This window comes from Phalaenopsis equestris, unplaced genomic scaffold (assembly GCF_001263595.1).
Source record: "Phalaenopsis equestris unplaced genomic scaffold, ASM126359v1 Scaffold000002, whole genome shotgun sequence".
In the NCBI taxonomy this organism is placed as follows: Eukaryota; Viridiplantae; Streptophyta; class Magnoliopsida; order Asparagales; family Orchidaceae; genus Phalaenopsis; species Phalaenopsis equestris.
The window spans coordinates 2,851,780-2,865,372 of record NW_018164444.1 but is presented as its reverse complement, the minus strand read 5'-3'; the positions used below and the strand labels follow the sequence as shown (position 1 = coordinate 2,865,372).

Genomic DNA, 13,593 nt, shown 5'->3' with positions numbered 1-13,593 from the left:
CATCACCATATTCAACTATAGTCAGCTTCAACTTCTACGTATCTTTAATTAACTACTCCTGTTGCGTAAATAAATAGTTCAAATTATTTGAAGTTATTTTCTTCAGCACATCTGCCACCACATTTGTCTTTCCCAGGATGATACTGAATATTTAAATCATATTCTTTAATAAATTTCAGCCATCTCATTTGCCTCAGATTTAGTTCTTTCTTAGTAAAAATATACTCCAAACTCTGATGGTCAGTAAAAACTTCGCATCTAATTCTATACAGATAATGCCTCAATATCTTGAGTATAAATACAATTGCAATAAATTTTGAGTCATGTGCGGGATAGTTTTTTTCATGATTCTTCGATTTTCGTGATGCATTTGCAATGATCTTATCATGATGCATAAGAACACAACCCAAACCCCTCAAAGATGTCTCACTGAAAAATCTAAAACCCATCAGAATCTGAAGGAATGACTAATACTGGAGCGGAAATTAAAAAGTATTTAGTTTTTGAAAATCCTCCTCGCAACGATCAGACCATTCAAACTTCACCGCCTTCTGAGTCAACCTTGATAGTGGCATATCAATTTGTGAAAATCCCTAAAAAGACCTCATGTAATAACCAGCCAAACCTAGCACGTACATCCACCCTTGCTAAGCGTACGATGAACTAATGGCGATTATTAGGGTATCAATTTAAATTGCAAAATTTTAGAGGGTGCAAAATTCTAAATGGTGCAATTCTCCCCTTTTAATGCGCGTACATCCACCCCTGCTAAACGTACGATGAACTAATGACGCTTTAAGAATGATCCAATTTAATGCAGCCAATTCAAATTCCTAGGCTGTGTATTTGTTCATGATTGACATAAGCTTAGCAGCACACCAAATTTTCATTAAGAATGTAACAAACTTACTAATCTTGCAAAAACACGATTGTAGTTAGGATATGGTTGTTATGGACAAATAAAAAAACGTGAAACACAATTGGCACGGTCAAGTTAACATCCTTAGTTTAAAATACGCCAATTAAGCACATTGTCAAAGAAAAATGTGTAAATCTCATGCAACTAGTGTACCATGTTGACCTGTCTTAGAGTTGAACTTAAACCAGCTAGCCAAGGTCCTGTTCAGGCCAGGTATGAGACTTTGTAATATTTTATTAATCACAGTTCTTTGGTTTTTAAGACTGAATGCTCGCTACATAGGATGACAATAATTAAAATTGCTGATATAAAATGTCTAAGTTAAATCTTTTTCCTATATGTCGAGACAATTCTCACCATTTCTTCATCGAAGAATGTATAAATTTGGATGTTTTTTAAAATTGCTTGCTATATTGCAAAACATTGAAGCTTTAAGCTGAACTTCAGCTTTCTCTGAGATGGACACGAAAGCATGTTTGATGCCCCATGATCCGGAACATAGACAAACATTTTCTGCTTTTTTAGGTTTGGTTCAGTCATAGTTGGGGCAATTCGTTCGAAGGCATCTGGAAAACCAAAGGATAATGATCCAAGTAAAAGTTCTTTGGATAAGAAAAAACACCAGAGAGGCTCATTTTCTTTTCAGGGTGGAATGCAGGTATTGTCTTCTGCCGTTTGCTTTCTCAATCTCTGCATCTTTTCTGAATAACTAATATGTCACCTAGCATTGTAAATTATGACGGCATGATTTTTTTCTGATTATTTGATAGGCGGTCGAGTTTTGTGCAGAGTTTTGTTAGCCGTCAGGCACAAAAATCATTCATATGTTTTGCTGCAGACTTATGTTGAACATGAGAAACGGCTTATTCCTTCCGCTACTGATCCAATCTTGATTCATAGTGGAAACGTTTTCCGGAACATAGAGGCTCTTGTTGCTACTTTGAAAGATTACCAATATGCATCATATCATATTGACTATTGTACTGTGCTGAGCATGAAATTTAATACGTCCTACTGTCAAACTTAAACTATTAATGTAAACCCTAATGGTCTTTCCCTTATACTGACTTTTTTAATAATGCATGTTAGAGTTCTGATTTTTTAATGGGGGCATTTTACATACCAGCCAATTCTTTTATATTTACATATCGAAAAACCTAAACTTGCATGTTTGCATATATATTGCACTGAAATCTTTAACATTACATCAAAAATACCACTCCTTTTAAAAGTAAAATACACTTTTTCAACATAGGTTTATGACATCAGTGTGTTACAAAATTTAAATAGTAAAATTTAGGTGCTAGATATGTAAATTCATTAACTGTGTGGTAAGTATGTAAATTTCCCTAAATTTAATCTAATAATACAAAAATCTTCATACAAATCAACGACTGGGAACAAAATTTATTAAAGTTTCATATCTAGAATGTTTTTTTTATTTTTAATCTCTACTGTGGGGTTGGTTGATGCAGAAATGATCTAATCCGTTAATTTATCTTGAGTATCGTACACCAAGTAGTTTCTCTCAGTGGCATCTAATGTTTGTTAGAAGTTCTTACATGTATGTTTTTGCTTTGTAGACACTTACGAATATGCTATGCTCCAAGATTGGTGGGGAAAGTTTGAAACTGAACTCCAAAGTGTTATCATTATCTTATCACTCAGATGGAGATTCTCTATCCAATGATTGGTCGATTTCCTATGCTGCAAACCATGTTAATGGCTCGGATATTATTCAAAACCAATTATTTGATGCTATTATAATGACGGTAATTAATCTTGCTATATATTCGTGACGGTTAGTTTTATTTTAATATGTTCAATATCTTATAAACCTTAACAGATTGATTCCTTGGGTATACTTTTTTATTATCATGTTTAAATTTTTATAATTTGTTCACCTATTTAAATTTATAAATTAACAAACTGATAATTAAATAACAAAAAGTAATGTATTCTGACCTATTATTCAAAGATGGTGAGAGATTGTTTTTTTTTTCTTTTTTTAGGCTCCATTATGTGATGTTCAAGAGATGAAATTCAATGCAAGAGGAAATCCTTTCAACCTTAATTTCATCCCCAAGGTGTTTTTCTTTGTATTAATTCTTACACTGTTGATGAAAAGGTATCAAGTGAAAAAAAGAGTTGAATATTAACACGATTAACCCTGAGAACAGTCGCAATTGGCGCTTATATATAAAATCATTTGTCATTGCCGTCTTTATTTGAAGGCTGGTTTTCAGTTTCAACAAAAGGTTTTTGCTCAGATTATCACTGCCATTTCTATGCAGGTGGACTATGTACCGTTATCGGTCGTGATCACATCCTTTAAAAGGGAGTGTGTGAAAAAGCCCTTGGAAGGATTTGGAGTTCTTGTGCCTTCCAAAGAACAAGAAAATGGCTTGAAGACGCTTGGTAATAAATGGATTCCAGATAAAATATTATCTCAGCTTTTTTTTCTCCTTTTTTTTTTCTCTCTATCTAGTGATTGTGGGCTAACTTGCCTATTGCCGACTTCTTCTATGATATTAACTTAGAAAGTTTATTTTTATTGGAGGATTTACATACACCACTCAATTATTATATATTTGCATATCTAACAACTAATTTTAATTTTTACCCATTTTTCCTATGCTTGAAAAGATATATTTCACTTTTTAAAAATTAAAATGGTGGTATTTTTTGTGATATGAAAGATTTAGAGGTGGTATAAATTATAAATGTAAAAAAGCATAATGTGGATGTTAGATATGTAAATACATAGGAATTGGGTGGTATGTATGTAGATCCCCTTTTTTATTCTCTTGTAGGTACTTTATTTTCATCCATGATGTTCCCGGATCGTGCTCCAGCCAATCAGTATTTATACACTACATTTGTCGGGGGAACAAGGAACAGGAACTTAACTGGAGCGTCGTTGTATGAGTGTTTTTTTTTTTTTTTTTTTGTCTTCTGTTTCTGCAAATATTTTCAAATATATCACGCCTCTTATTTTCCTTGATTTAGTTGAAGTGATTATTAATTTTTTGCATATTTATGTAGAAGTGAGATACAAGAGGTTGTGACTGCTGACCTTAGGAAGCTTTTGGGTGTAGAAGGTCAACCAACATTCATGAGGTATGGAGAATTTTCATTGTGGTCTTCATTTTAACTTTACATAAATGGTATGAATATCTTTCTTAAGTTGACCCTTTACTTCATGATCTTTTGTGTTTCTATTGAGTAAATTTGATGATGAGAAAATTATTTAAATGGTTCGCTTACTCTTTGTCGGCGTCCAAATTGTCTTAGCGTTTATAAAACTATCAATTTAATCCCCAAACTCTATCAATGAGGGCTAAAATAGTCTTCCCTAGGGATTATTTATGAAATTTTTAAAATTGACTTATTAACAAAACTTTCTAACCAATCGGCATTAAAAAAAATTTAAATCGACAAAATTGGCAGGTCAACTATCGATTTTGACTGGACTTTGGTTAAAATTGGTAGCATACCTACCGATTTTGGCTCATTATTGCCTCAATTATGAGGTCGTTGGCTAGTAATGATGATAGTAATCAACAATATTAATAATAATAACGGTAACAATAAAAAAAAATATAATACTACTAATAATAATATTTTTAATATTATTATTTTTAAAGAATTAAAAAAACAAAATTAATAACAACAATAACATTAATAATAATGATAATATAGAAAAAATTAAAAAAAAAATTAAAATAATTATAAAGAATAAAACGACATCAATAATAGTAACAATTAAAAATAATAATAATAATTTAAAATAGTAATGATAATAATAATAGTAATATTAATAGTAATAATAATATTATTTATAAAAAAAATAAAAAATAATATTATAATTTTTTTGTAGTTATAATTTTAGTAATAATAGAAATAATAATTATAATTATCCTATTTATAGTAAAAATATGGTGATAATATAATAATCTCAATATTATCCATATTATTAAAAAACTTTAGAGAAATTCAAAACTTAAAATAATATTAAAAAACTAGTTACTATCATTAATATTAATAATGTCAATAACATTAATTTTGTTAATAATATTACCTATATCTTTGTGAGTGCGCATATTGTTGTACTTTTCTATAGAACTTCTTAATAGTTTGTGATTTATGTATACAATTTCTCAAATTTATTTTTTTTTAAATGAACTCTAGTACTATATAATTGTCAGTATATGTATGAACTATATTTTAACATTATTTAATAATGTTTTAAACCTTGTTCAATGAAAGTGACATTTGTGAGAAACAATAATTAATTATCAAAACTTGTTCAAGTCATGCTCAAATTCTTTTGAGAATGCTTGTAGGATTACAACAACAACATTCTTTTTCTCCATTGCGTCCTATTTAGTGTCATATTTTCATTTATTTCTAATAAATTAAGATCATTTTTTATACAACATGCCCAAGTCTTCCTTGGTCTACCTTTGCCTTTCTTAACATAAGTCGGATCTAAAACATCTACTCTTCTAATTGGATCTTCAGATGGTCGACATTTAAAAATGAATAAATGACGCATACTATTATGAAAATAAAGATATTGATATGAAGAAGGATAAAAATATCCTGAAATAAGTATATTGGAAGGAAAGTCTAGAAAGCATGGCTACTGGCTCGAAGGAGGTTTTGATCCCATATCTCTTGTATAACAACGAAAAATACTATTCAATCTAAATTAACTAGTTAAATAATAATAACTCGATAAACGTCAACTTAGAACTCAACAACAAACAAAAAAATCATGCATAATTATATTTTTCACAGCCATTGTGACTCAATCACATAATTATTATATAGATTGATCAGTCAACATTTTTTAACATTTATGTTGTTATGCAATGGTGAATTAGTTATTGCTAATAACTTCAACTCGAACTACTGAAGAGGTCGTTGTCAAACTCTGTATGTTTCGACATAGTCAACATTTGAACAGTTATGCTATAGATGGTGATCCTAGGACGCAAATTATTGGTCAAGGTTTTGTGGCAACTCTAGTAGAAGATGATGAATTTACATAGTGTGTACTACAAGGGGCCCAACAATAAACCTTGACACTATGCAAAAATTGAGAGATACGGTGTTGTTCCTCAGAGCAATATTCAAATGCTCCTTGAAAGTACAACAAATCCTTCATAATACGTAGCTCATGATTACATTGATTTTCAACAAAAAATTTGATGAATTATCAAGCTTACAGATTACTATATTTCACTTCACCATAAAAAAGTGCATTGCATAGAATGTTTTAACTAATCCTTAAGTTAAATTGTAAATCTCTTTGTCTTGGTATACATTTTTGTTTTGAGTAAGTCATCATCCAAGCATACATATTGATAATCTCAAAGCACTCGAGAGACGAAGGATATGAGGTTTTGATCTCATTTCTCTCTTATAACGACACATACTATTCAATCAAAATTAACTAGTTAATAATAATAATATCTCGATAAACAAAAGCTTAAAATTCAACAACAAACAAAAAATCAAGAATAGTTATTTTTTTCGCTGCAATCGTGACCCAGTCACATAATTATTATGTAGATTAATTAGTCAAAATAAGTCAGCAATTTTTAACATTTAAGTTATTCTACGACTGTGGAGTAGTTATTGCTAATAGCTTCAACTTGAGCTTCTTAGGAGTTCTTCGTCAAACTCTGTGTGTTTCGACATAGTCAACATTTGAACAGTTATGTCGTAGAATGCTTCATGCTCTGAATGATGATCCTAGGGCGTACATCATATCGGTAATATGTGGATGTCATATCGGTCAAGATTTGTTTTAACTCCAATAGAAGACGACGAATTCACATAGAATAACCTTGACACTACACAAAAATTGAGAGATACGGTGTTGTTTCTCAGAGCAATTTTCAAATGCTCCTTGAAAGTACAAGTCCATAATTTGCGTCTCGTGATTACATTGATTTTTTGCGGCAAATTTGATGAATTATCAAGCTTACAGGTTACTATATTTCATTTCACCATAAAAAATGCATTCCCTTGATTGTTTTAACTAATCTCAAAGTTAAATTTATAAATCTCTCAGTCTTGGTAGACAATTCTGTTTTGAGTTGATTCATCATTCTGGCATACATATTGATGATAAAGCGTGAAATGATACTCAAATTACTCATAAGAGGAAGGATATAAGAGGTTTTGATCTCATTTCTCAGTATAATCACGACACATACTATTCAATCCAAATTAACTAGTCAATAATAATAACAACTCGATAAACCTCTTAGAACTTAACAGCAAATTAAAAAATCAAGCATAGTTATATTTTCCACAGCTATTGTGACTCATTCACATAGTTATTATATAGATTGATCTGTCAACATGAGTCAGCAATTTTTAACATTTATGCTATTCTACGATAGTGAATTAGTTGTTTCTAAAAACCTTAACCCGAACTACTTAGGAGGTCATCGTCGACCTCTGTGTGTTCCTCCATAATCAACACATGAACAATTATGTCTTAGAGTGCTTCATGCTCTGAATGGTGATCATAGGACACAGTATCGATCATATGCGGATGTCATATCGGTCAATTGTTTGTTGCAACTCCATTAGAAGATGACGAATTCACAGTGTGTACTACAAGTGGCCCATCAATAAACATTGACACTCTATGCAAAATTGAGAGATACGATGTTGTTCCTCATAGCAATATTTAAATGTTCTTTGAAATTGCAGCAGGTCCTTTAGATATGTGGCTTGTGATTACACAGATTTTTCAGCAACAAATTTGATGAATTATCAAGCTTATAGGTTACTATATTTCACTTTACCATAAAAAAGTGCATTGCATTGAATTTTTTTAACTAATTTTGAAGTTAAATTTATAAATCTCTCAATATTGGTAGACTTTCTTGTTTTGAGCCAAGCCATCATTCGGGCATACATATTGATGATAAAGCGTAAGATGATACTCATATTATTCAGGAGTGGAAGAATATGAGACAATCAATAATGACACAAGTGATAACTCTCATAGTATATGTGGTATCAGAGTAGATACACCAGTGGAGACATATATGTCTGAGATTTTGGGTTATTACTTGATTAGGAAGCATTCCGTGAACAATGCACACATATTTGATGTTATGCAATATAATAATTGTTATATTCGAGCTTACTGTACAAGTGAGGAGTGGGATAAGGATATCAATTTCGATGCTACAATATGTCCAATTAACTTCAATGACAAATTTCATATATCATGTCCAATTAACATTATGTATGATTTTCGCCACAAAAGCAAACTTACATTGTGCAGTCAATGGTTGGTGCATAGCTAACATAGAATATTGAATTTTAAATTCTAACAAATCTAGACTAAGTATGATGTTTTTGCATCATGACCGTCCATCTAGACCATTCAATGGCATTTACATGCAGCTAGGAGCAAGAAGCTTTTCAGAGTGTGGAAGATATCGTCTATCACTAGTCATCTCACATGCGCACACAAAATTCTGACTTGTTGAATTTGTCAGTGCACATCTAAATTCATCTATTATCACATTCTTTTCATTTTCAGACGTTAGTTCGATTTGAAGCTTAGATAGAGTATTGCTCATTATGAATATCTTGTATGAAGGAATGAGATGCAAAAAATGAAAGATAGTCAAGTCTATTTTCGACAGTTTGAACGAGTCATTAGTCATTATTCATTGCATAAGTAATGATAGTCAATTACTGTGCAATGTCAGGATCCATCTGTAGGATTCAATCTAAGGGAGCATCTCAGTTTTAGCTTTTTTTTGTGTATGTGGTAGAGGGTGGAGCAGCTGTTGTCCTATATTAAGATTCGATAGCTCATTCTTGTTAGTAAAATATCATGAAATTTTACTCAGCATTGTTAGTGTTGATGCGAATAACAGGCTCTACTCGTTGGCATTTTCCATTGTTAAACTTAAGTGCAACGAATTCTGCAAGTGATTTTTACAAAATTTGTTTGAGCTTTCTACCCGTAGTTGGATCACACACAGATTTTTCTTATAATCTCATATCACCATCCAAGCATTGTCCTTTGATGTATAAAAATTTTCTCGTGAACGACACAAATTCTACTCAAGATTTCTCAGAGAAATCTTCAAAAACCTTATTAGATAGACATAGAGACAATGTGTTTGAAGATGTATTGGGCAATAAATACAGATGAAAGTTGATTATTCAATTGACATATGACTGACATCCGCAAATAAAACAAGAAATATTATTGGTTGATTTTCAGTAATGTTACTAGGACTCTTTCACAGGATGGAGGACAAAGTTATGGAATAATAACAACATACACATCAGGATGCTTTAGCGGTATTCTTTGTCGAGTTAGAGAACTTCCTATTCAAGATTTAGTTTGCTCTATACACTACAATCTTGTATCACTATTTCTTAAGATAATATATTACAGTCCAAGATCTTGATGCAACAAATGAGTCGCTAATAGCCACTAGAATCAATATTACTTTTCAACATTATAAAATTGAAGATTGAAGATTTCCTAAACTTACTTGCATTAAGCATAATGAGTACGAAGTATATAATTTCAATTTTTGGTCATTTTGAGTTTGACTTACATGTGGATGGAGGCTGCAGTTATAGTTGCGAACGACCAATCATTTGAACAGTTGTTGCTCCACAACGTGGGACACAAAGCTACACATCCTGATGAGATAATGTTAGATCAACACTAAATAATTGCTTTAATGAATATCGTTACTTATGTCTTATGTCATTATATTTTATAAATTTGTTTCTATAGGGTACTATACTTAAGACAAGTGCGCGATTGTTTATGGTGAGGGAGTGATATGTCTCATATCTAAGTTTTGTTGTTGTTTGAGAGATGTTGGATTAGACTACATCAGACATCTACAATATATCAAGCTGAATCATCATCTGCTCACGGCGCTTACAGAGCATTGGTGTTTGGAGACACTATTATAGGATGTTTCTTTGATTTTAGGCATCATAGTTCATGGCCCAACATTGATAGGATCAAGGGTTGTTGGTCAGGGCAGGAGGTGGGCATTATGCCTAGATTGATGTGATTTACTTGACGCTATAAATTTTGATAAATATTATTGTTTCTCACAAATGTATCTTTCATTAATTAAGGTTTAAAATAGATTTAAATAATTTTAAAATACGGCTCATACCTATATTGACAAATATATAATACTAGTTTCTTGATATTATTTTAAGTTTCAAATTTCTTTTAATCCTTTAATAATATAGATAGTATTTATATTATCATTATTATCTTCATCATTATTACTATAAATCTAATTACAATAATTACTCATTCTATTATTTCTAAAATTAATTATTAACTATTAAAAACTTTGTAATCTTATTTTTAATTTTGGTTTTTTAGCCGTTAATAATAATAATAATAATAATTGTTATTATTATTATTATTTGTTTTTTAATACTATTTTTTTATTTAATTATTCTTTAAAATTCTTTTGTTCTTTAAAATTCTTTTGAATTTTTTTATTTTTTAATTTCTCAATATTATTATTATTATTGTTATTTTAATTCTATTTATTATTATTATCATTATTAAAAATTACAATACAGGAAAAAGCCTGATTAGCTCGGACATTTTTGATGTTAATCGAGTTATTTTCCTTCGCTAATTTCGATTAGCGTCAAAATATCGTTCTTTTTTTTCTAACGTTAAAATGAGCGTCGCTAATTTATTTTGCGTGGACATTAGCGTCAGATTTAATTTGCGTACGCATTAACGTCAAAATCACTCATTGCTTAAACATACCACGAACATGCAAACGACGCTGACATAGCAACGCAATAGCATCGACTATGGCCAATGTTGATTAGCATCGAACATCGACGACGCTAATCGACGTTAGTCATAGCCTACGCTATTGCGTCGTTTTAGTTGCGGCTTATATCGTTGGTTGATTGTAGGATTTAATGTCAAAATTTTCTGATACTAACCTGTAAGAAAAAAAATATACAACAAAACGGTTAGATTTTCACATAGATGCTCATAACAAATACAATCAACATAATATGATATTTATTTATCATTGCAATTCATTAAAGAAATCTCCCAACATACACATAATGATACTAAATTAGATTTAACATAAATGGATTAAAGTGATCAAAATTCACAACACAAGAAACTGAAAGTTCGTACTATACATAAATGGAAAAAACATAAAGTCAGCCCCTATGCCAGGGGAACATCATCTAACATTGAGAAAAATCTAATCTTCATCCTCATCATCATCCTACTTCTCCTCGATCGGACGCATGTGTCGCTTGCTCTGGCTATCAAAACTCTCTGTATGGCGTGCTAGGCTATTTGCAACGAGCTGCTGGTCTTCACGCACCTGCCGGAGCTCTTCATTCATCATCGTCACTCGCTTGGCAAGCTCCACATACTGAGCTTGTAATGAGCTAAGGCCACTCACAGTTGTTTGGGAACGCTTGGCCTCAAACGCCATTCCCTTTGCTTTTAGGTCGTACTCTCTCCCCTTCTTCTCTGCCGCCTGCGTCCACAACTCATAATTGGACTACACAGTGAAACACTGGCTACCACTACTGATGGACAGTGAGGACTAGCTAGCCATCTCCCTCTGTCTCTCCCGAAGCTGCTCGTACTTCTACTGCATAACAAAATTCAAATATTATTTGGCATTTTAAACATTGATTGACATATTAATAGAATATAATTTTCAATTTTTACATTGACACGAAGAGAGTGGTTGGATATCCATTGTTGTGTGCCCACGCAACGATGTGTAAAGACGTGCAACTTTGCGGTGGATGGCTTTCTGTCAAGCTCATTTGCCTGTATACATGATCAAATAAATATATGAGTCACGTAATTGCATAAATCTTTAAGCTTTTGAATTTTGACATTATTTTACCAACCTATGATAGTGTTGTGTGATGGATCGAACATCCAATGTGGAGTGCGACCCCTCTTGCTCCCTCCATTGTCTGGTTCTGCTAATTTGTCTGTCTCTTCCTCGGGTACTTCGGAGAGGCTCACGCCCAGTTTAACCCAGCTCAAACTTCCTCCCCAACCCACGAGGGTCTCTGCCCCTTCTTACATGTTGTCGTGAACATATCCTCGAGCTTATGCCTGACACGAACCTCAAAAATCTATCGGATCAGCTCATGATGTTTGTCGACGAGGAAAAGTAGGGTTGGGGAGGAGTTGCCCGTAAGAAGCTGTCGGTCACCGGAATCGATATCCTGTCGTCCGCTTCGGAATGACTTTTTAATGTACATATAGATTTAAGTTTAAAATCAAATATAAAAATCAAACTGATCCCATATTTTTCATAGTTTAAATGAAAGAGCGTTTTACCTCAAACCTTATATTTATCCCGAGGGATAAACACAAGACTTGAAGATAAGACTCGATCAAATAAACTAAGATATATATGACGTTCGTTTGGTCTGCGAAACCGTTTTATTTGCCGATAAATTCTCCTATTTAATATGAAAAATTAAATAGGGTTTATTTTAAACTGGGTTCGGAAAAGCTTCCTATAAGGGCAAGCCCCTATAGTTAATTACATCTTAAATGACCAAAATCACTTAAAAATACTTTCGATAAAAATCATGAAAAGTTATTTTCAAGAACTTCAAAAGGATAGGACTTTTCAACGAAATCGGACAAAGAGGTGTGCAAAAGGGAATGGTTCAAACTTGGAACATTTATTACAGAATTCGAAGGAATAAGAACTAGGGGATGCCACAGATCCAGAGGAGATCGTCGGTGGCTTCCCAGTCTACCCTATGATTTGGTTTCAGTTTCGAGGAGAAATATTCAAGTGTTTTATCCTGCCAATTTTATTTAATTAGGGCTTACATTCGTGTGAAACGATCACACAAATTGTTTGGAAGATGTAAGGATTTAAGTCGTGACGGACGACAACCTCGGAATCCTAAAACGAGTTAGGGCTTAGATCGTACAGCAGAGCTATACAAATGCCTAACGAAAAGATTGAGGATTTATGTTGCACTAGGCGAACAACCTCGAAATCCTACGGATTGTTATTTAATTTCTAGGAAAGGAATGGTTTAGTTGGGGAAGACATGTTCTGCTGTTAAAGATGGTCGTGCTGCCCACCGCGCTAGTTTCAAGCTTCTTGTTGTGACGAGTTTAAGTTTTCTAGGGTGTCCAGTTATGATGTCAAATCAAACGACCTATAAAATGTGCAGTACATGACAAGCAGTAGAAAGCACAATAAAAGAAACAATATACATTTCATACATGATAGTAGCAGGTATAGTAGAAGGAACAGTATAACATGCTTTACAGAACGGTAGCAAGTACAGTAAAAGGAACAGTATAACATTTACAGAACGGTAGCAATTATAGTAAAAGGAACAGTATAACATGCTTTACAGAACAATAGCAGGTAGAAACAGGAATAATATAACATGTTGTACAGAATAGTAACAGGTAGGAACAGGAATAGAATAACATGTTGTACAGGGCAGTAGCATGTATAAACATGAATAGTATAACATTCTGTAAATGTAAAACGAATCTGTACGCCCGTGGGCTCCATTGTTTCTTAAATATAGCAAGCTGAAATGTATTGCAAAAAAAATGAAGTCTGGAAGAAAAGCCGTCCAGG

At 32.4% G+C, this 13,593-nt stretch overlaps 1 protein-coding gene across 3 annotated transcripts in view; it reads left to right on the top strand.

Moving 5' to 3' along the window:
* The window catches only part of LOC110024400 (protoporphyrinogen oxidase, mitochondrial), a 76,050-nt gene that overhangs the window by 50,035 nt on the left and 12,422 nt on the right, over positions 1–13,593 (top strand). For all 3 annotated transcript variants that reach the window (XM_020724361.1, XM_020724354.1, XM_020724345.1), the window contains 6 exons: positions 1,445–1,577; positions 2,503–2,691; positions 2,932–3,006; positions 3,214–3,337; positions 3,733–3,841; positions 3,965–4,039. In XM_020724361.1, coding sequence (XP_020580020.1) covers positions 1,445–1,577; positions 2,503–2,691; positions 2,932–3,006; positions 3,214–3,337; positions 3,733–3,841; positions 3,965–4,039 — 705 coding nt within the window. The remainder of the gene's footprint in view (positions 1–1,444; positions 1,578–2,502; positions 2,692–2,931; positions 3,007–3,213; positions 3,338–3,732; positions 3,842–3,964; positions 4,040–13,593) is intronic.